General features: G+C 41.2%; 1 protein-coding gene across 2 annotated transcripts in view; it reads left to right on the top strand.

Annotated features, from left to right (window-relative positions):
- PRKACB (protein kinase cAMP-activated catalytic subunit beta) overlaps positions 1-23,705 on the top strand; it is a 412,367-nt gene that overhangs the window by 235,082 nt on the left and 153,580 nt on the right. For both annotated transcript variants that reach the window (XM_053693314.1, XM_053693315.1), the window contains exon 3: positions 14,687-14,815. In XM_053693314.1, coding sequence (XP_053549289.1) covers positions 14,687-14,815 — 129 coding nt within the window. The remainder of the gene's footprint in view (positions 1-14,686; positions 14,816-23,705) is intronic.

The raw sequence follows: 23,705 nt of genomic DNA, 5'->3' as shown, positions 1-23,705 counted from the left end.
AACGCTTGATCTTATCAAAGCGAGGGTTCTCAGATTCTGTTATTAATACTCTTGTTCAGGCCTGAAAGCCTGTAACCAGAAAAATTACCACATAATTTGGTATATCTGTTGGTGTGAATCTGCAGGATTCCCTTGGGACAAGGTTAAGATTCCTAAGAGTCTATCCTTCCTTCGAGAAGGATTGGAAAAAGGATTATCTGCAAGTTCCTTGATGGGACAGATTTCTGCCTTGTCCGTGTTACTTCACAAAAAGCTGGCAGCTGTGCCAGATGTTCTAGCCTTTGTTCAGGCTCTGGTTAGAATCAAGCCTGTTTACAAAATTTTTGACTCCTACTTGGAGTCTCAACCTAGTTCTTTCAGTTCTTCAGGGGGTTCCGTTTGAACCCTTACATTCCGTTGATATTAAGTTATTATCTTGGAAAGTTTGTTTTTGGTTGCAATTTCTTCTGCTAGAAGAGTTTCAGAATTATCTGCTCTGCAGTGTTCTTCTCCTTATCTGGAGTTCCATGCAGATAAGGTGGTTTTGCGTACTAAACCTGGTTTTCTTCCAAAAGTTGTTTCTAACAAAGACATTAACCAGGAGATAGTTGTACCTTTCTTTGTGTCCTAATCCAGTTTCAAAAAAGGAACGTTTGTTGCACAACTTGAATGTAGTTCGTGCTCTCAAATTTTACTTAGCAGCTACTAAGGATTTCAGACAAACTTTGTCTTTGTTTGTTGTTTATTCTGGTAAACGGAGAGGTCAAAAAGCAACTTCTACCTCTCTCTCCTTCTGGATTAAAAGCATTATCCGATTGGCTTATGAGACTGCCGGACGGCAGCCTCCTGAAAGAATCACAGCTCACTCCACTAGGGCTGTGGCTTCCACATGGGCCTTCAAGAACGAGGCTTCTGTTGATCAGATATGTAGGGCAGCGACTTGGTCTTCACTGCACACTTTTACCAAATTTTACAAGTTTGATACTTTTGCTTCTTCTGAGGCTATTTTTGGGAGAAGGGTTTTGCAAGCCGTGGTGCCTTCCATTTAGGTGACCTGATTTGCTCCCTCCCTTCATCCGTGTCCTAAAGCTTTGGTATTGGTTCCCACAAGTAAGGATGACGCCGTGGACCGGACACACCTATGTTGGAGAAAACAGAATTTATGTTTACCTGATAAATTTCTTTCTCCAACGGTGTGTCCGGTCCACGGCCCGCCCTGGTTTTTTTAATCAGGTCTGATAATTTATTTTCTTTAACTACAGTCACCACGGTACCATATGGTTTCTCCTATGCAAATATTCCTCCTTAACGTTGGTCGAATGACTGGGGTAGGCGGAGCCTAGGAGGGATCATGTGACCAGCTTTGCTGGGCTCTTTGCCATTTCCTGTTGGGGAAGAGAATATCCCACAAGTAAGGATGACGCCGTGGACCGGACACACCGTTGGAGAAAGAAATTTATCAGGTAAACATAAATTCTGTTTTTTTTATTTCATAATTCAGATAAAGCATGCAATTTTAAGCAACTTTCTAATTTACTCCTATTATCAATTTTTTTCGTACTCTTTTTGTATCTTTATTTGAAAAGCAGGAATGTTATGCTAAGGAGCTGGCCCATTTTTGGTTCAACACCTGGGTAGCTCTTGCTGATTGTGGGTAAATGTAGCCACCAATCAGCAAACGCTACCCATGGTGCTGAACCAAAAATAGGCTGTCTCATAAGATTGCATTCCTGCTTTTTCAGACAAAGATACCAAGAGAACGAAGAATTTGATAGTATGTGTAAATTAGAAAGTTTCTCAAAATTGATTGAAAATTGAAAATCTGATTCGTGAATGGAAAAATGGGTTTACTAGCCCTTTAACCAAAAACTACTATATCCAAGAGAGTTGTGGAATGCTTAGTTAAGGCTTACCAGTCCCATAAATTATATTAATATCCATCCATTCATTTTAAAAACTGTCGCCAGAAATATTTATTGACCAATTGTTGTCAGTTACTTAGATCAAATCTATAAGATAACATTATGTATTATAAATCTACGTCACTCTCTCTATATATCTGTGTTTAAACTGTTATGACACTATTTTACTAAATGCTTTTCTATAGATTTCCCTGGCCATTTAAGTTAAGCATCTGCTTCAACTGCCCTAGAGGTAGCACCTCCTACTTGAATGAATACTGAGACAAGAATATTTATTTCCTACGAGTCATAACGTGTGGGAATATATCCCCCTCCTGACGCACAAGGAGGGAAAAGACACCCCAACACACCAGAGCTTTAAATCTCTCCCATTTCCCATGATCCTCAGTGATTTTCTTTGCCTCCTTGATGAGGAGGAGTGTAGTAAAAGTGAAATTCAAGTTGTAATCATTGTTTGAAAGGGGATTCTCTAACCAATCTTAGGCCTGGATCCTTCTCGCAGTAACCTGTCGTTTAGAGGGGCAACCAAGTGAAATGTCTTTTCTCATTAAAGGTAAATGTTGCAGGCCACCAATCCCGTGGTTTATGGGGAGCTGCTCCTTGTGGATCCACAGCCCTCCCCAGGAAATGTGGACTTATCCTCCAATCTCCTGGGTTGAGATGCTTTTACTAACTTAGATCCTTGACATCATGCTTGCACTGCCTAGGATGGATTTTTCTGCTGGAAGTAAGTTGCTGCAGATAAAGTAAGCACAGTGGACGGAGGTGGCTATTAGTATGAACATGTTCACATGCTTCACAAAGTCTGGGGACGTATATTTTACAACTTACACCTTATACTACCAGTTTATAGAACTTTTGGGCACTTTTAAAAAATGTTTTTGAGGTTACTGTTGCTTTATATGTTTTTGTTTTTCTCCTGCAATAAATTTGATTATACAAAAAAACACAAAGTTCTGGTGTGACAAAATATTGGAGTTAACTAAGACAGCATTAATTTTCTTGATGTTACCCTAATGGGAGACACTGAAGAATGTAAGATCCAAACTTAATTGTTTCGTAAACCAATCTCTGGAAACACAATATTGCACGTTAAGAGTGCACACCCACGCCATGTTTTCAGGGGGATAGCTAAAGGCCAATTTCTTAGATAAAAAAGATTTTGCTCAGATCCGAAAGATTTTGCGACTGAAAGTAGCAAAATAAAAAGTTGCCTCTGAGAGGTTATTCAGCTACCCTCCTGAATAATATGTCAAAAAATGTTGATCTCTTGGAAACGAATAACTCCCGAGTTGTTAGTAGAAAAAGTAGACAACAAGTAAATAAGAGCAATGATGGAGATATGACACCTCTTTCTCTTGTTAAGTGTGTTCAGTCCACGGGTCATCCATTACTTATGGGATATATTCTCCTTCCCAACAGGAAGTTGCAAGAGGATCACCCAAGCAGAGCTGCTATATAGCTCCTCCCCTCACATGTCATATTCAGTCATTCTCTTGCAACCCTCAACAAAGAAGGAGGTCGCGAGAGGAGTTGGAGTTTTTACTTAATTATTCTTCAATCAAAAGTTTGTTATTTTAAATGGTACCGGAGTGTGCTGTTTTTCTATCTCAGGCAGTATTTGGAAGAAGAAACTGCCTGCGTTTTCTATGATCTTAGCAGGCGTAACTAAGATCCACTGGCTGTTCTCGACATTCTGAGGAGTGGGGTAACTTCAGAAAATGGGAATAGCATGCGGGGTCCCCCGCAAATGAGGTATGTGCAGTACAATATTTTCTGGGAATGGAATTGACTAAGAAAACACTGCTGTTACCCGTATGATGTAAGTACAGCCTTAAATGCAGTAGTAGTGACTGGTATCAGGCTGATAAATGTATGCACAGTAGAGTTATTTTCTAGGGACTAGAATTTGACTGAGAAAATACTGTTAATACTGAAATAATGCTTAAGCCTTATCTGCAGTGGAAGCGACTGGTAGCAGGCTTAGTGATAACTTTGCATGACATTAAAAGAAGTTTGTTTTTAAAACGTTTACTGGCATGTTATTCGCTTTGTGAGGTACTTTGGTGATAAATCCTTTTGGGCATGATTTTTTTCCACATGGCTAACGTATATTTCTGCATAGAAACCGTTATATCAGGTCTCCCACTGTTGTAAATGAGTGGGAGGGGCCTTTTTTAGCGCCTTGTTGCGCAGTTAAAATTCTAGCACAGTCTTCCTGCTTCTTCCTCCTTGATCCAGGACGTCTCTAGAGAGCTCAGGGGTCTTCAAAATTCGTTTTTGAGGGAGGTCATCAGTCACAGCAGACCTGTGACAGTGTGTTTGACTGTGATAAAAGCGTTAAATCTTAATTTGATATCCGTTTTTGGGTACTGAGGGGTTAATCATCCTTTTGCTAATGGGTGCAATCCTCTGCTAATTAATACATTTAAAGAATTGTTGACTATAACTGAATTAGTTCTCTGTTATTCAACTGTGTTTTTAAAAGCGCTGCAGCGTTTTTTATATTGCTTGTAAACTTATTGAAAGTAATTTCCAAGCTTGCTAGCTTCATTGCTAGTCTGTTTAAACATGTCTGATACAGAGGAATCTGCTTGTTCATTATGTTTAAAAGCCGATGTGGAGCCCAATAGAAATATGTGTACCAATTGTATTGATATTACTTTGAATAAAAGTCAATCTGTACTGATAAAGAAATTATCACCAGACAACGAGGGGGAAGTTATACCGTCTACCTCTCCTCACGTGTCAGTACCTTCGTCTCCCGCTCGGGAGGTGCGTGAGATTGAGGCGCCAAGTACATCAAGGCCCTTACAAATCACTTTACATGATATGGCTAATGTTATGAAAGAAGTATTATACAATATGCCCGAGTTAAGAGGCAAGCGCGACAGCTCTGGGTTAAGGACAGAGCGCCGATGACACGAGAGCCATGTCTGATACTGCGTCACAATTTGCAGAACATGAGGACGGAGAGCTTCATTCTGTGGGTGACGGTTCTTATTCGGGGAGACCGGATTCAGAAATTTCAAATTTTAAATTTAAGCTTGAGAACCTCCGCGTGTTGCTAGGGGAGGTGTTAGCGGCTCTGAATGATTGTGACACGGTGGCAATCCCAGAGAAATTATGTAGGCTGGATAAATACTATGCGGTACCGGTGTGTACTGACGTTTTTCCTATACCAAAGAGGCTTACAGAGATTATTAGCAAGGAGTGGGATAGACCCGGTGTGCCTTTTTCCCCTCCTCCGATATTTAGAAAAATGTTCCCTATAGACGCCACCACACGAGACTTATGGCAGACGGTCCCTAAGGTGGAGGGAGCAGTTTCTACTTTAGCCAAGCGTACCACTATCCCGGCGGAGGATAGCTGTGCTTTCTCAGATCCAATGGATAAAAAATTAGAGGGTTACCTTAAGAAAATGTTTGTTCAACAAGGTTTTATATTACAGCCTCTTGCATGCATTGCGCCTGTCACTGCTGCAGCGGCATTCTGGTTTGAGTCTCTGGAAGAGGCGATTCGCACAGCACCATTGGATGAGTCTTTGAGCAAGCTTAGAACCCTTAAGCTGGCTAATGCGTTTGTTTCGGATGCCGTAGTGCATTTAACCAAACTTACGGCTAAGAATTCCGGGTTCGCCATACAGGCGCACAGAGCGCTATGGCTTAAATCCTGGTCAGCAGATGTAACTTCTAAGTCTAAACTACTGAACATTCCTTTCAAAGGGCAGACCTTATTCGGGCCCGGCTTGAAGGAAATTATTGCTGACATTACTGGAGGTAAGGGCCACACCCTTCCTCAGGAAAGGGGCAAATCAAAGGCCAAACAGTCTAATTTTCGTGCCTTTCGTAATTTCAAGGCAGGAGCAGCATCAACTTCCTCCGCTCCAAAACAGGACGGAACTACTGCTCGTTACAGACAGGGTTGGAAAGGCAACCAGTTATGGAACAAGGGCAAGCAGGCCAGAAAGCCTACTTCCGCCCCTAAGACAGCATGAAGACAGGGCCCCCTTTCCGGAGACGGATCTAGTGGGGGGCAGACTTTCTCTCTTCGCCCAGGCTTGGGCAAGAGATGTACAGGATCCCTGGACGTTGGAGATTATATCTCAGGGATACCTTCTGGATTTCAAAACTTCTCCACAAGGGAGGTTTCATCTGTCAAGGTTATCAACAAACCTAGTAAAGAAAGAGGCATTTCTACAATGTGTACAAGACCTCTTAGTGATGGGAGTGATCCACCCAGTTCCGCGAACGGAACAGGGGCAAGGGTTTTATTCAAATCTGTTTGTGGTTCCCAAAAAAGAGGGAACCTTCAGACCAATCTTAGACTTAAAGATCTTAAACAAATTCCTAAGGGTTCCATCGTTCAAGATGGAAACCATTCGGACCATCCTACCCATGATCCAAGAGGGTCAATATATGACACAGTGGACTTAAAGGATGCCTACCTTCACATACCGATTCACAAAGATCATTATCGGTACCTAAGGTTTGCCTTTCTAGACAGGCATTACCAGTTTGTAGCTCTTCCCTTCGGGTTAGCTACGGCCCCGAGAATTTTTACAAAGGTTCTGGGCTCACTTCTGGCGGTAGTAAGACCACGAGGCATAGCGGTGGCTCCGTACCTAGACGACATTCTGATACAAGCGTCAAGTTTTCAAAATGCAAGGTCTCATACAGAGCTAGTTCTAGCATTTCTGAGGTCGCATGGGTGGAAAGTGAACGTGGAAAAGAGTTCTCTGTTACCACTCACAAGGGTCCCTTTTCTAGGGACTCTTATAGATTCTGTAGAGATGAAGATTTACCTGACGGAGTCCAGGTTATCAAAAATTCTCAATGCTTGCCGTGTCCTTCACTCCATTCCAAGCCCATCAGTAGCTCAGTGCATGGAAGTAATCGGCTTAATGGTCGCGGCAATGGACATAGTGCCATTTGCGCGCCTACATCTCAGACCGCTGCAACTATGCATGCTAAGTCAATGGAACGGTGATTACTCAGATCTGTCCCCTTTGCTAAATCTGGACCAAGAGACCAGAGATTCTCTTCTCTGGTGGTTGTCACGGGTTCATCTGTCCAAAGGAATGACTTTTCACAGACTAGAATGGACGATTGTAACAACAGATGCCAGCCTACTAGGCTGGGGAGCAGTCTGGAACTCCCTGAAGGCTCAGGGATCGTGGACTCAGGAGGAGAAACTCCTCCCGATAAACATTCTAGAATTAAGAGCAATATTCAATGCTCTTCTAGCTTGGCCTCAGTTAGCAACACTGAGGTTCATCAGATTTCAGTCGGACAACATCACGACTGTGGCTTACATCAATCATCAAGGGGGAACCAGGAGTTCCCTAGCGATGTTGTAAGTCTCGAAGATAATTCGCTGGGCAGAGTCTCACTCTTGCCACCTGTCAGCGATCTACATCCCAGGCGTGGAGAACTGGGAGGCGGATTTTCTAAGTCGCCAGACTTTTCATCCGGGGGAGTGGGAACTTCACCCGGAGGTATTTGCTCAACTGATTCATCGTTGGGGCAAACCGGATCTGGATCTCATGGCATCTCGCCAGAACGCCAAGCTTCCTTGTTACGGATCCAGGTCCAGGGACCCGGGAGCGGTGCTGGTAGATGCACTAGCAGCCCCTTGGGTTTTCAACATAGCTTATGTGTTTCCACCTTTTCCGTTGCTACCTCGACTGATTGCCAGGATCAAACAGGAGAGAGCATCGGTGATTCTGATAGCGCCTGCGTGGCCGCGCAGGACCTGGTATGCAGATCTAGTTGACGTGTCGTCCTGTCCACCATGGTCTCTACCCCTGAGGCAGGACCTTCTAATTCAGGGTCCTTTCAACCATCCAAACCTAATTTCTCTGAGGCTGACTGCTTGGAAATTGAACGCTTGATTCTATCAATGCGTGGGTTTTCGGATTCGGTTATTGATACATTAATACAGGCTCGGAAACCTGTTACCAGAAAAATTTGCCATAAGATATGGCGTAAATATTTATATTGGTGTGAATCCAAGAGTTAGTCATGGAGTAGGGTTAGGATTCCTAGGATATTGTCCTTTCTACAAGAGGGTTTAGTTCACTAAAGGGACAGATTTCTGCTCTGTCTATTCTTTTACACAAGCGTCTGGCAGAGAATCCAGACGTCCAGGCCTTTTGTCAGGCTTTGACTAGAATTAAGCCTGTGTTTAAAACTGTTGCTCCTCCTTGGAGCTTAAACTTGGTTCTTAAAGTTCTTCAGGGTGTTCCGTTTGAACCCCTTCATTCCATTGATATTAAACTTTTATCTTGGAAAGTTCTGTTTTTGATGGCTATTTCCTCGGCTCGAAGAGTCTCTGAGTTATCTGCCTTACATTGCGATTCCCCTTATCTGATCTTTCATTCAGACAAGGTAGTGCTGCGTACTAAACCTGGGTTTTTGCCTAAGGTTGTTTCTAACAGGAATATCAATCAAGAGATTGTTGTTCCATCATTATGTCCTAATCCTTCTTCAAAGAAGGAACGTCTTTTGCATAATCTAGACGTGGTCCGTGCCCTGAAGTTCTACTTACAGGCAACTAAAGATTTTCGGCAAACTTCTTCTCTGTTTGTCGTTTACTCTGGACAGAGGAGAGGTCAAAAGGCTTCGGCTACCTCTCTCTCTTTTTGGCTTCGTAGCATAATACGTTTAGCCTATGAGACTGCTGGACAGCAGCCTCCTGAAAGAATTACAGCTCATTCCACTAGACCTGTGGCTTCCACCTGGGCCTTTAAGAATGAGGCCTCTGTTGAACAGATTTGCAAGGCAGCAACTTGGTCTTCACTTCATACTTTTTCCAAATTTTCCAAATTTGACACTTTTGCTTCTTCTGAGGCTGTTTTTGGGAGAAAGGTTCTACAGGCAGTGGTTCCTTCTGTTTAATGTTCCTGCCTTGTCCCTCCCATCATCCGTGTACTTTAGCTTTGGTATTGGTATCCCATAAGTAATGGATGACCCGTGGACTGAACACACTTAACAAGAGAAAACATAATTTATGCTTACCTGATAAATTTATTTCTCTTGTAGTGTGTTCAGTCCACGGCCCGCCCTGTCTTTTTTGAGGCAGGTTCTAAATTTTAACTCCAGTCACCACTGCACCCTATAGTTTCTCCTTTCTCGTCTTGTTTCGGTCGAATGACTGGATATGACATGTGAGGCGAGGAGCTATATAGCAGCTCTGCTTGGGTGATCCTCTTGCAACTTCCTGTTGGGAAGGAGAATATATCCCATAAGTAATGGATGACCCGTGGACTGAACACACTACAAGAGAAATAAATTTATCAGGTAAGCATAAATTATGTTTTTTATTACCCAATATTCCACTCAATATTCTTCTATTTGTAAAATTATACACAAATATTTTCCTATCTTATATGGGGATAAGTCTTTGAAAAAAACAGTGGAAAAAGGGTTCAAATGTGTGTACTCTAAGAATTTAACACTAGGCAATATTTTGTCCCCGAGTCAACTGCCCAATACCCGTCCAACCAGTACTTGGCTAACCACCAACGGCACCTTTAGATGTGGAAATCGACGTTGCAAAGCTTGCGACTACATTAAAGTGGGTAACACCTTTCAGTCATATGTTACTGGTCAAACTTTTAAAACTAAAGGTTGCATTTACTGTTCAGTGTCCTTTGTGGTTTACCTTGTGGAATGTGCAGTACATAATTTGCAGTATGTAGGTATGACCACTAGGGACGTCAGAACAAGAATCAGAGAGCACTTAGGCTATATCAAAAATGAGTCACGTTGCTCAGAACTGTCCAGACATTTTCTTGATGTACATGAGGGGTGTGTAAAAAGCTTCAGGTGGTGTGCCATTGAACGCATTAATAATCCCAAAAGAGGAGGTGACAAATCTAAAATTTTGTCTAGACAGAGGAGGCATTTTGGATTTTTAAGCTATCAACACAGATACCCAAAGGTTTTAATTCAGAATTTGATCTGATTAATTATTGGGAATGATTGTTTCTTCCCTATGTGCACATATGTGTGTCTACATGTCCTTTACTTTGGTGCCATATACTTTTTTCTTCTATGTATTTTGGTTGCCAATGTCATCATTTATTTATTATTTATTTTATTTATTTATTTGTATGGACATATAGACATATACATATATACTAATCGATTGATGTGGTGTAGCTTAAATTGTTGTTCTGGTCCTACAATATGCTGTATATTTCTGCAATTTATTTAAAGTTGTGCTTTTTTGTGGTCCTGAGTACATATCTGTTATTCTGTGTGCATCTATCTAGGCCTGCATTCACAGCAAGAGATGAACTACGTGTATAGGTATAGCAGGTGTTTAATCACTATTCAACCAATGAAATTGTTTTGTAATCCTTTTAAATTGCTAATTGACTAATATTCCTTAGGTCTATGATTACGGCAGTCTGCCGAAAAGCGTAAGACCTGTCTACAATAAATTTGATTGTTACTTTAGGGTTTTTAGCTTTAGTGCTCACTAGTAGCACAGGCGTGGTAAGGTTTAACTTTTTAGCACATCTTTTCTGTGTTGTTATCCTTCCCTGTTCCTGTGTTGCTGAAATATTCTCAGCGTGTAGGAAGGCTCTCAGGTTGAGGTGGTAAGGCACTCTTATCAGAGCTTGGCTTCAGATTTGGGGTACAAATTGTATTTCACTTTTTATATGCTATTTGCTATGTAAGCCTTTTTACGTTTAAAGTTTTTTCAATGCTTATATGAACAGTACCTTATGTATGTTTACTGTTTAATGGTTAATCAGTTTTTCATTGTGCCTTTTCTGCCCTTCGCAGTTAACTATTTGTGTTCTTTATACTGCTTATTTGCTTTAGTCTATCTCTGATTCTTAAAGGGACATGAAACCCACATTTTTTCTTTCATGATTTAGAAAGAGAATGCATTTTTAAACATCTTTCTAATTTACTTCTATTATCTAATTTGTTTTATTCTCTTGATATTTTGTGCTGAAAAGCATATCTAGATATGCTCAGTAGCTGCTGATTGGTTGCTGCACATAGAAACCTCATGTGATTGGCTCACCCATGTGCATTGCTTTTTCTTCAAATAAGGATATCTAAAAAATGAAGCAAAATAAATAATAGAAGTAAATTGTAATGTTGTTTAAATTTGTATGTTCTATCTGAATCATGAAAGAAAGATTTTGGGTTTAGTGGCCCTTTAAGCTATTTCCTTTCTGGTACTATGGAGGAAACTGGTGCAGCTCAGACCTCTGGTCTGTCAGCTTGTCATCTAGAAGTTAGATCCTCTGTTACTTTAACCTCTTCTTGTTTGTCCTAGCTTTGTAGGGATTCCCAGATTTGTCCCCGATTCGCTTTTATCTCTTGCGCTGAGTCTATTTCTAACCCTAAAGAGGGTTTTAATTCAAAGTATGCAAGGGTTCTTACCCTATCAGAGTTGCTACCAGGAAAGTTCATCTGATTTTTCTCCAATGTGTAAGTATTATATTCACTTAGCTATAAGTGAGGTTTTAGCTTTCTTGCCTCCAGCTGTTAAGCACAGACGTTTGCATAGATTTGAAGGTGGTCATTCTTTGGCCTTTAGCTTATCAGGAACTTCCCTTAGGAGCAGCCTCATGATAGGAGAGGTGTTTTTGCCTATGAGTATTCTTATTCTGAGCATAGTCTCTGAGTCTCAGGACCCTGCTGTTGTGGCAGAGGGTGTGTATTAACTTGAGGCAGAACATATTCATGCCTTATTGCGGGAAGTTTTAATTGCTTTAGAGTTAGAGGATTTTCTTGCTACTTTTTTTTTCCCCTAAGGAATGGCAGAAACCATGCATTCATTTTGTGCCATATATCACATTTAAATCTGTGTTTCCTCTCCCTTCTGTTAATACAGCGATCTGGAAACTTTTCCTAAGGTAGATGCAGCCATTTCTTCTTTGGCCTGGCATACCACTACTCCTTTTTAGGATTGTTCCTCTTTTAAGGATCCTTTAGATAGAAATCTTGAAGGTTTTCATAGGTAATCCTTTCAGGTTTTATGTTTAGACCTGCAGTCAGTGTAGCCTGTGTCGCGTCTGCCACTGCAGTTTCGTGTGATTATTTCTCAGTTTCCAGTGAAACCACTCTGGATGAGATTCAGGGTGATATTAATCTCCCGAGAACAGCAAATTCCATTATTTGTGATGCAGCAGTGGAAATGATTTACATTAATGTTAATAATGCTGCATTAGCTATGTTAGCTAGGCAAGCATTGTGGCTGATATGGTTTCCAAATGCAGACTGCTTTCTCTTCCTTTTCAGGGTAAACCTCTTTTTGGGCCTTTACTGAATGCTATTATTGCCACAGTCACTGGGGGTAAGGGAGCTTCTCTGCTTAAGGATAAGATATCTAAGGGTAAACTTAGATCTTCTGGGCATTTTCATACCTTTAGGCAATCTAAGGCTCAGAAATTCCCCCTCAGCCCAGAGGTCTAGCTATTCGAAAACCACCTGGTCCAAAAACAAACGGTCCAAGAAATCTTCTCCAGCTCCCAAGACTGCATGAAGGCGTGTCCCGCATACCAGATCAGTCTCTGGTGAGGGGCAGATTAAGTCTCTTTCGAGAGGCTTGGTAGAGATCTGTTAGGATCTCTGATTACTGCAAATAATTTTTCAGAGGTATCAAATAAGTTTTCATTCACGGCCTTCTCAGGTAAGATTCTTTGTCTCAAGTGCCTTGAGGTCCTTTAACCCCTTGAGTGCTAACAACGGCTCACTCAACCACATTTTTAGCAATCTGGGGCTCCTACCCACTCCCACCCCGGCTATCGGGCCTGTATAGTGACAGGCTTTGCCGGGGCTTCCTGTTACGTCCGGTGACGTCACACGCAATGACGTGATGACGTAACCGTGCAACTTTATTTAAAATTTACAGTACAAAGTATAGTGAAAGGGGACATGCTGCTTAGAAGCCTGTAACTCGGGCATCTTGGGGATCTGGGGGGGGGGGAGTCAATTTTCTTTCTTTTTTTTTTAAATAGTAAAAAACAGAAAAAAATGAAATCAAGCTTAGCACTCAAAATTAAAGGCTGAATACGTCTTGGTTGTGAGAGCGTTCTGAAATTAATGGAAGTGATTACTCCAGTTTCAACTTCAGAATTAATCCATGGGTTTTATTCAGAACTCTTTATAGTACCAAAAAAAGAGGCTACTTTTCTGCCTTTTTTTTGGATTTCAAAATATTGAACAAATTCCTGAAAGTTCCTACTTTCAAGATGGAGACAATTCGCAATTACTTAATTTTAATGCATGAGGGTCAGTTTATGTCTACAATAGACTTAAAAGATGCTTATTTGCATGTCCATATACACAGGGACCAAGTCAAGTTTCTGAGATTTGCTTTTCTAGACGAACGTTATCAGTTCGTGGCCCTCCCTTTTGGTCTGGCAACAGCCCAGAGTGTTTACAAAAGTACTGAGAGCTCTGTTGTCTGAAGCTTGAGCTGAAGTTATTTCTGTAGCTCCTTGCGTAGGCGACATTCTGGTTCAGGCTCCTTATCTGTATCTCACATTCAGATGTTTTTTTAGTTGCTTCAGAGTCACAGTTTGAAAATAAATCTTCCAAAAAGCTCATTGGCTCATCAGACCCATGTGTCTTTTCTGGGGTTCATAAACAATTCCGTGGCTATGACTAAAGCTGCATCACACTTGCACCCTTCTGCAGCTGAATCCTTTTTCTTCCGTTACTCAGTCACGGAAATTGTAGATCTCTTGGTGGCTGCCTCAGATTCAGCTCCATTTGCCAGATTTAATCTTTGGGACCTCCAATTGCAGATGCAGCATCAATGGAATGGGGACCATTAGTATCTGTCTCAGTGGATTTTGTTGGATCACAATATATGGATAGCAGACTTACCATTTTTTGGTTCAGGGAGCCTCCTTTCTTCAACCAGTTTGTCCAACCTCCAGACACAAATCCTTTCAGAGATTCCAGTCAGACAACATCATGTCAGTGGCATACCAGGAAGGAACTCGCAGGATGGGAAGTGCCCCGCATAATCTGGCAGAGCGCAATCATTGCAGGATTTCTCCATCTGCATTCTGGGTGTGAACAATCTGAAGGCAGACTTTCTGTTGCCAGTTTCTTCACCCAGGGGAATGGTCTCTGAATCAAGAAGTTTTTAACTAAATTATGAGATGTTGGGGTCTGCCAGAGACAGATATCATGGATTCTCACTTGAATCTCAAACTGCCTCAGCAGTAACAAGCTTTTGCAATTTTGATTGCTCCGACATGGCCTCGAAGGGTATGGTTTGCGGCTGTGGTGCAGATGTCCTTGTGTCTGCCTTTGAGGACTTTGCCTTTAGTGTTTGTCCTCCCCTATTCACAGTGTTCTCGTGGACTCCATAGCTTAGGTATTGATTCCCACATGTGATGACTTTTGGACTCTCACTATCAGGTGAAAGGAAAACAAAATTTATGCTTATCTGGTAAATTAATTTCTTTCATGATGGTGAGAGACCATGAGCCCTGCCCTTTCTTTTTGTTCAGGTTGCAGTGGTACTTATTTTGCACTTTGCCCTGCTTTGTCTTTCCTGCTTTTCTTTTTTCCTCATCTACTTGGCTATATGTATGGCTGAGGATCATTGTAAGTGGGAAGGGTTGAAAGCTCTAGTGTGTTGGGTGTTTTTTTGTGTTGGGGGAAATTCTCATACGTGATGACTCGTGGACTATCACCATCCTGAAAGAAATGAATTTATCAAGTAAGCTTACATTTTGTTTTTTTCAGACATTTTATGAATATTACCATTTATTTTTTTATTTATTTTTACTTTAGAATACTGCAAGCCTAGAAGACTTCGAGAGGATAAAAACCCTTGGAACAGGCTCATTTGGTAGAGTAATGTTGGTGAAACATAAAGGCGCAGAACAGTATTATGCAATGAAGATACTGGATAAACAAAAGGTATATCTTTGTTTTTGTCCAAAATAATAAGTTTATGCTAGAAAGTACATGGTATTGACTATCAGGTCAGAGTAGAGGCTGGCTCACACCAGCATAGCTGCAACGTTTAGTTTTTGCAGATGCAGACTCTGCTGACAACAGCAATCACACTCAGACCCACCTTCATGCTTACATTTATTGGAGGAGGAGGCTTTACAGTAGCACATCCTGCATGTGATTCTTTTCTTCTATAAGATACGGCGAGTCCACGGATTCATCCTTTACTTGTGGGATATTATCCTCCTGCTAACAGGTAGTGGCAAAGAGCACCACAGCAGAGCTGTCTATATAGCTCCTCCCTTGACTCCACCCCCCAGTCATTCCTAGTAATAGGAAGGGTAAAGTGAAAGAGGTGATAAAATGTTAGTTTTTTTTTTTTTTTTTTTAAATCCGCTTTATTATTACGAAGAAATTATACAATATGTGGAGTCGCAGCTCCATCAAGTGTACATACAATGGCTGATCATTTTCCACAATTCAAAGGTGCACATATTCGATATTTTTAAATAAAAAGAAAAGGTCCGTAGTATTCTTTCATTGTGCACCTACAAACAATATTAAAATAAAACTAAACAAAACTAAGTAAGACATTGTCACTTTAAAACATAACCTAGTGGTGAGCGAGTCCCAGCCAAAAAACTGACCTTATTACAACTTTTGATAGATTCAATGCAAGCGATATATTATGGAAAGATATTTGTGTCGTCTCAGAGTGCTCATCACGATGCCACCTGCCATGCAAGCTAAATCGGGTAATGTCTGTTACTCAGAGTCCAGGGTATTGTGTTTATGTCTGTCTTTGTATTTTGATTTAAGGTATCCCTCCCACATACCAACTATTTCAGCATAAAGATCCATTTTATCAAATTTTAGGTAATGGTATTCCTCCATCTCTATTAGTTCCGATGTTTTTTGCTCCCACATCGTCATATAGGGGGCTTCTGAGCCTCTCCAATTTTTGGCTATCAGAAATTTGATGCTATTCACCATTATAGTAAGGCTTTTAAGTTTGGGTTTGTGTTTCAATTTAGGTGGTTTATTTAACAGCCAAATCAAAGGGTCCAGTGGTAACTGTGCCTCTACAATTTTTTCAATTTCCTCAATAACTTGTCTCCAGAGGTCACGGATGGAGGAGCACCACCACCACATGTGCGCCATGTCGCTTCCGACATGACCACATCTCCAACATCTGTTCTTCGAATCGCTAAATAATCTGTGTAATCTCTTCGGAGTATAATACCATCTGTGTAGAATTTTAAAGTTTATTTCCAAAATACTCATAGAAGTCGAAGATTTCATAGTGTAATGAAAGATTTGCGAGCAAGTCTGAGGAAGGATAATTTTCCCCAAATCTCTTTCCCAACCCTCCATGTAGCCCAGCACCTGACCAGGTCGGTTCTGAACCAGCAACTTATATATTTTAGAGATTGTATGTCTTGGGTGTGGGGTTTGCGTAAATAGGGATTCGAAGTGGGTAAGAGGTCTTGTCATATTTCTGGCCTGTGGATGAGCTTGTAACAGGTGATTTAATTTGAAGTAGTTAAACCAGTTTGTAAAATTTTTAAGTCCCTGTTCTACTATCTCGCTTTGGGGTTTAAGTTGTTCCCTGTCTATGAGTAGATGTATGGGTAAATCGCTAAGTGTTTGGGATGGTAGTGTTTGTAATATCAAAGGACCAAAATCGAGTTCCCCATTTTTAACCAGAGAAGTTAGGGGAGAGGGTCTAGATGTCATAAAGGGGAAAATTGTAAGGGTCTTGTTCCAAATGTTAAGGATCTCTGTGATGATTGGATTATTAGTGTGTGTGTTAGGCGTGGAAACAAACGACCAACACCATTCACCAATACGTGCTGTGTGGAGACCATCTAATTCTATATCTACCCAGCGTTTGGCGTATGGATGTGTGTACAAATCAAGTATTCTTTGTAAAAAGATGGCCGTCCTGTACGCCCGTAAATCAGGCATGCCAAGACCGCCCTGGTCTTTGTTTCATCATTATAAATTTGTTGATTCTGGGGTGTCTCTTATTCCATGTGAAATTGCTGAAGGCTGTTTGTAGGGATGTTATATAATGTTCGGGGAGGGGGATCGGCAATGTCTGTAAGAGATAAAGAATGCGTGGAAATGCGTTCATTTTGAATAAGTTGATACGTCCCATCCATGAGATTCTTTTGTGTCTCCATCTGGATAGATCATTTATTATTCTGTCTCTTAGCGGTTCAAAGTTATAATGAAATAACAAGTCTAGCGTGGGGGTAATATTAATTCCAAGGTATTTTAGAGTTTTATGGCACCATTTGAACGGTGTAACCTTCTCTGTTTCCTTTAGACAGTTCTGATCTAATGTTATATTCAGGATTTCCGATTTAGTTAAATTTATTAGGAAGTTTGAGAGGTTATAAAAAGTTTTAAGTTCTGCAATAGTAGCGGGGATAGACTGTGCCGGGTGTGTTAGTGATAGAAGGATATCATCAGCGTATAGTGTGATTGTATAAAATTGTTGTTTAATCTGGATGCCTCGAATGGCTGCGTTATTTCGGATTTTCGTGGCCAGGGTCTCAATAATGCATGCAAATAATAAGGGGGAAAGTGGACATCCCTGTCTGGTGCCGTTCGTTAACTGAAAGGGTTCTGAGAGTATGCCATTAATGTGAATGCGTGCAGTCGGCTGTGCATAGAGTGCAGACACTCAATATGATATGCTGTCAAGACCCATGTGTTGTAATGTAGCGTGTAGGAAGTCCCAGCTGACACGGTCAAAGGCCTTTTCCGCATCCATAGATAAGAGGACCAGCGGAATCTGATGTTCTTGAGCATAATTAATGATATTTAAGGCCCTGACCGTGCCATGCTTCGCCTCCCTACCCGGAATGAACCCTATCTGATCTGGGTGCACTAAATCTGCGATAACTCTATTTAATCGTGTCGCCAAGATCTTTGAAAAGATTTTTACATCGGCATTCAACAAGGAGATTGGCCGGTAGCTGGTTGGATCATCTAAAGGCTTCCCTGGTTTGGGTATCAATATGATATGTGCTTCAAATGCTGTTTTGGAAAAAACATGCGTTTCATCTATAGAGTTATAATATGAGAGAAGGTGAGGAACTAGTAAGTCTTTAAATTTAGAATAGTATGAATAGGAGAACCCGTCAGGGCCTGGCGCTTTACCCGTAGGTAGGTCTTTTATGACGTTAGATATTTCTTCTATAGTGTATGGTTCCTGTAGGCTATCCATTTGGTCTTGTGTAATTGTGTCAAGTAACGGTCTATTTTCTCTATGTTGTTCTCTAGTCCTTGTGTCCTGTGTGTTTAAATTATATAAATCCTTGAAGTAGGCTCTAAATGCCGCCGCTATGGAGTGGGATGTGTCACAATGACGTCCCTGTCTGTCTTTCACATGCAATATATACGCAGTGTTTGACTTTTTCTTTATTAGTCGGGCTAGAGATCTGCCTGGCTTGTTATGTGATTCATATATTTGGCGTTTTAAATGAAGTCTTTGTCTGTTAATGTCTTTGTTAAGTATTGAGGCTAGTTCCTTCTTCTTTTCGGAAAGAACTGCTAGAATTTGTGGGTCGTCAGAGTGTAATTTGTGCTGGGATTCTATCACCTCGATCGATGTGATGAGGGTGTTTATTTTTTCTCTTTTGATTCTGTTCTGTCTGGCTTTATAAGCAATGAGCTCTCCTCTTATCACGGCTTTGTGCGCTTCCCAGTTATTCTGGGGTGAGGTGTTTGCTGCTGTGTTGAATTGGAAGTATTCAGTGATAGGTTCTGTCAGTTTGATTTTTAACTCTATATCGTGTAGCATATATTCATCTAACCTCCAAATAAAATCTTTAATTGGTTTTGAGGGCCATATAAATGAGCAATTAACTAAATTATGATCTGACCAAGTTATTGGTGTGATCTGGGCAGATCTAAACATGGACATCCCTGTGACGTCTGTAAATATGTAATCGATGCGTGTGTGACGTTTATGAGGATGGGAAAAGAATGTGAAATCTCTGGCTTCTGGGTTTAATGTTCTCCAGACATCTTTTGCTGTAAGCTGTGTTAGAAGCAAATGTGTTTTCTGAATTATTCGGGTTGGCATGGAAGACTGGGTGGATGAACAGTCTACTGTAGGGTTCAGTGCGATATTTAAGTCCCCACCCATCAGTAGGCTTCCACTTGAAAATGTTAAAATTTCATTTGTCAGCTTTTTTAGTAATGGGAACTGTTTTGTCGGTGGCACATATACAGACACAATAGTGACTGGGCGGCCGTACAAGAGGCCCTTGATCGCTATATAGCGCCCTTCTCTATCTCCAAGTATCTTACTTTCTCGAAAAGGCACTCCCTTTTTGATGAGGACACCCACCCCTTGTATTTTCTTTTTGGGGTTTGAGGCATAAAAGCTAGTACCAAATTTATAGTGAAATGTCTTTGGTTCTTTTCCTTTCAAGAAATGGGTCTCCTGTAAAAGTATAATGTCTCCCTTTAATCTTTTAAAATCGGTCAGAGCTATATTTCTTTTTTTGGGAGAATTTAAACCCTTAGCATTGACTGAGATTATGTGCATGGAGTTATCAAGGTGTTGCGGTGTCATGGGTGAATTACGTACTTACAACTCTGATGCTTACTGAGACAGGCGACATCTAGAGCACTCGAGGAATTATCTAGCAGAAAATTCTTGGCTGTAACAAAAGGTAGTGTTGTATTTTTTCCACTCCTAGGCAGAAGGACAATGTCAATAAACATCAAACAAAAAAATAATAACAAGAAACAAAATCTGTAACTATAACTGAAACTATACAACATTTGCCAGTGCGTGAGCAAAAACAGTGTTTCGCTGTCACGCAGATGCAATATGGGGGAAGAAGGTAGTCCCCTCCATCGGGATTACTGCAAACAATGACTAATGATAATAAGAGATGCTGCATGTGCTTCCTTAAAGAATTCGTACAGAATAGGCAATTATACAAATTATCTAAACAACCTTCTATACATATCCACCTAACTCCATTGCTCCCCTAAGGGAGGGCTTGACGGTAACTATGGAGTTTCATTCTGGAGAACACAGTGGTAACAGGTTCAATACCGGATCCCAGGAATAAGTGTCCCCAAATAGAGTACCTGTCTGGATCCAGAGTTTGAGTTAAACTAGATGAGTTTTCCACCTTCTGTTTTTCATATCGGGGGGTCTTGTCCCTCCTTAGGTAAATGTGGCTTCTTCTTGTGAATGACTGTGGTCCAGTGTGATCTTCTCTCTTTGGGTAAGTTAGCGTTTATTGGGGGTGACGCTGTGTCAACGTCTGTGTCCATTATAGATGCTGGTTGAGGGATTTGAATGGATAAAATGTTAGTTTTTATTTTCTTCAAGCAAGACTTTTTTTATTTTAAATGGTACCGGTGAGTGCTATTTCTTCCCAAGCAGCAGATGGATGAACATTTCTGCCTGGAGACTGATGATCTTAGCAGTTGTTACTAAGATCCAGAGTAGTTCCCACAGAATGGCTGAGGAGTACTTAAGAAACTTCAGTGTGAGGAACGTTTTTCATGCTACAAGCATTGAGGTATGTTCAGTAATTTTTTTCTGGAGATACTGTGTTATTTCAGAATTGGCTGACAGTATCCCCATGAGGGAAAGGGTAAGCAGTAATCCTAATGTATAGAGAGGGGTATTACTGGACCTGTATGTTGGGCTGTAAAAAATAGTTGACACTGATGACATGATGCTTGTGGAGCAAACGATTCTATGTTGGGAGTTTATATAACGTTTTTTTGTGCAAACGTTTTTAATTTATTTTAACAATGGAGGGTACACATGGCTTCATTTAGATGGGTATATAACCCACATGGCTAGGTTTTAGACCGCTCTGGTGCGGTTATTGTTAAGGCTGTGAAACATCGAGTTAGATGGGCGGGGCCTATTTTCGCCCCTCAGTTGCGCAGTTGTATTTCCCAGGCAAGCCGCAAGCTCCAACTCCGGTGGGCCTTTCAGGAAAGGGTTAATACGATTTTGCAGACCCCTGAGGGCAGGTAGGCGTGTGGCGAGGTGCATGATTTTTTTTTGTTTATAACGCTTTTTGGAAATAACGTTTTTTGGTTCTTAAGGGTTAAGTAATCCTTTTCTTGTGGGGCAATCTTAGCTGACAAGTTGGGATACATTTTCACAAAATAAAGTGTTTTCAAGCCTGTTTGTGGTCATTACTAGCCTGTTTCAACATGTCTGACATTGAGGAAAGCCAATGTTCTATGTGTTTAGAAGCCATTGTGGAACCCCCACTTCAAATGTGTCCCTCATGTACTGAAAGGGTCTTACATCGCAAAGAACATATTTTAGCTGATAAAAGTATGTCTAAGGATGATTCTCAGTCAGAAGAGAATCAGGTTATGCCATCTACTTCTCCCCAAGTGTCACAACCTTTAACGCCCGCCCAAGCGACGCCAAGTACTTCTAGTGCGTCTAATTCTTTCACCCTGCAAGATATGGCGGCAGTTATGTCTACTACCCTTACAGAGGTATTATCTAAACTGCCTGGTTTACAGGGTAAGCGCAGTGGGTCCGGTATTAGAGTAAATGCTGAGCCCTTTGATGCTTTATTGGCCATCTCCGATGTACCCTCACAGTGTTCTGATTTGGGGGTGGGGGAATTGCTGTCTGAGGGAGAGCTTTCTGATTCAGGAAAGATGTTCCCTCAAACAGACTCAGATGTGACGGCCTTTAAGTTTAAGCTTGAACATCTCCGCTTGTTACTCAGGGAGGTTTTAGCGACTCTGGATGATTGTGACCCTAATTGTCATCCCGCCAGAGAAATTGTGAAAATGGATAAATATCTAGAGGTCCCTACTTACACTAATGTTTTTCCAGTCCCTAGAAGAATTTCGGACATTGTTACTAAGGATTGGGATAGACCAGGCATTCCGTTCTCTCCCCTCCTACTTTTAAGAAAATGTTTCCCATATCTGATACCATTCGGGATTCATGGCAGACGGTCCCTAAGGTGGAGGGAGCTATTTCTACACTGGCCAAGCGTACAACTATACCTATCGAGGACAGTTGGGCTTTCAAAGATCCTATGGATAAAAAATTAGAAGGGCTTCTAAAGAAGTTGTTTATTCATCAGGGTTTTCTTCTGCAACCTATAGCGTGCATTGTTCCAGTAACTACTGCAGCAGCTTTTTGGTTTGAGGCTCTGGAGGAGTCTCTTAAGGTTGAGACCCCATTAGATGATATTTTGGATAGAATTAAGGCTCTCAAGCTAGCAAATTCTTTTATTACAGATGCCGCTTTCCAAATGGCTAAATTAGCGGCTAAGAATGCAGGCTTTGCCATTTTAGCGCGTAGAGCGTTATGGCTTAAGTCGTGGTCTGCTGATGTGTCATTTAAATCCAAGCTTTTAGCTATTCCCTTTAATGGTAAGACCCTATTCGGGCCTGAACTAAAGGAGATCATTTCTGACATTACTGGAGGTAAAGGTCATGCCCTTCCTCAGGACAAGATGGTTAAAATGTGGACCAAACAGAATAATTTTCGTTCCTTTCGAAACTTTAAAGGCTGTCCCTCTACTTCCTCATCCGCCTCCAAGCAGGAGGGGAACTTTGCTCAATCCAAGTCAGACTGGAGACCTAACCAGACCTGGAATAAAGGTAAACAGGCCAAGAAGCCCGCTGCTGCTACCAAGACAGCATGAAGGGGCAGCCCCCGATCCGGAACCGGATCTAGTAGGGGGCAGACTTTCTCTCTTCGCTCAGGCTTGGGCAAGAGATGTTCAGGATTCCTGGGCATTAAAAATTGTGACCCAGGGGGTGTATCGTCTAGAATTCAAAGATTCTCTCCCAAGGGGGAGATTTCATCTTTCACGTTTGTCTGTAAACCAGACAAAAAGAGAGGCGTTCTTACGCTGTGTAGAAGACCTATATACCATGGGTGTAATCTGCCCAGTTCCAAAAGTGGAACAAGGTGCAGAGGTTTTACTCCAATCTGTTCGTGGTTCCCAAAAAAGAGGGAACCTTCAGACCGATTTTAGATCTCAAAACTCTAAACAAATTTCTCAGAGTCCCATCATTCAAGATGGAGACTATACGAACCATTTCTCTTGTTAAGTGTATCCAGTCCACGGATCATCCATTACTTGTGGGATATTCTCCTTCCCAACAGGAAGTTGCAAGAGGATCACCCACAGCAGAGCTGCTATATAGCTCCTCCCCCAGCTGTCATACCCAGTCATTCTCTTGCAAGCCTCAACCAAGATGGAGGTCGTAAGAGGAGTGTGGTGTTTTATACTTAGTTTATTCTTCAATCAAAAGTTTGTTATTTTTAAATGGTGCCGGAGTGTACTGTTTATCTCAGGCAGTATTTAGAAGAAGAATCTTCCTGCGTTTTCTATGATCTTAGCAGAAGTAACTAAGATCCATGGCTGTTCTCACATATTCTGAGGAGTGAGGTAACTTCAGAGAGGGAATGGCGTGCAGGTTTTCCTGCAATAAGGTATGTGCAGTTAAAATATTTTTCTAGGGATGGAATTTGCTAGAAAATGCTGCTGATACCGAACTAATGTAAGTAAAGCCTTAAATGCAGTGAGAGCGACTGGTATCAGGCTTATTAATAGAGATACATACTCTTATAAAAATGTAATATAAAACGTTTGCTGGCATGTTTAATCGTTTTTATATGTATTTGGTGATAAAACTTATTGGGGCCTAGTTTTTTTCCACATGGCTGGCTTGAATTTTGCCTAGAAACAGTTTCCTTAGGCTTTCCACTGTTGTAATATGAGTGGGAGGGGCCTATTTTGCCTTTTTTTGCACAGCAAAAATTACAGACACAGACATCCAGCTTCTTCCTGCATGATCCAGGACATCT

This window comes from Bombina bombina, chromosome 10 (genome assembly GCF_027579735.1).
Source record: "Bombina bombina isolate aBomBom1 chromosome 10, aBomBom1.pri, whole genome shotgun sequence".
NCBI classification, from domain to species: Eukaryota; Metazoa; Chordata; class Amphibia; order Anura; family Bombinatoridae; genus Bombina; species Bombina bombina.
This window is presented reverse-complemented; position numbering and strand designations above follow the sequence as displayed.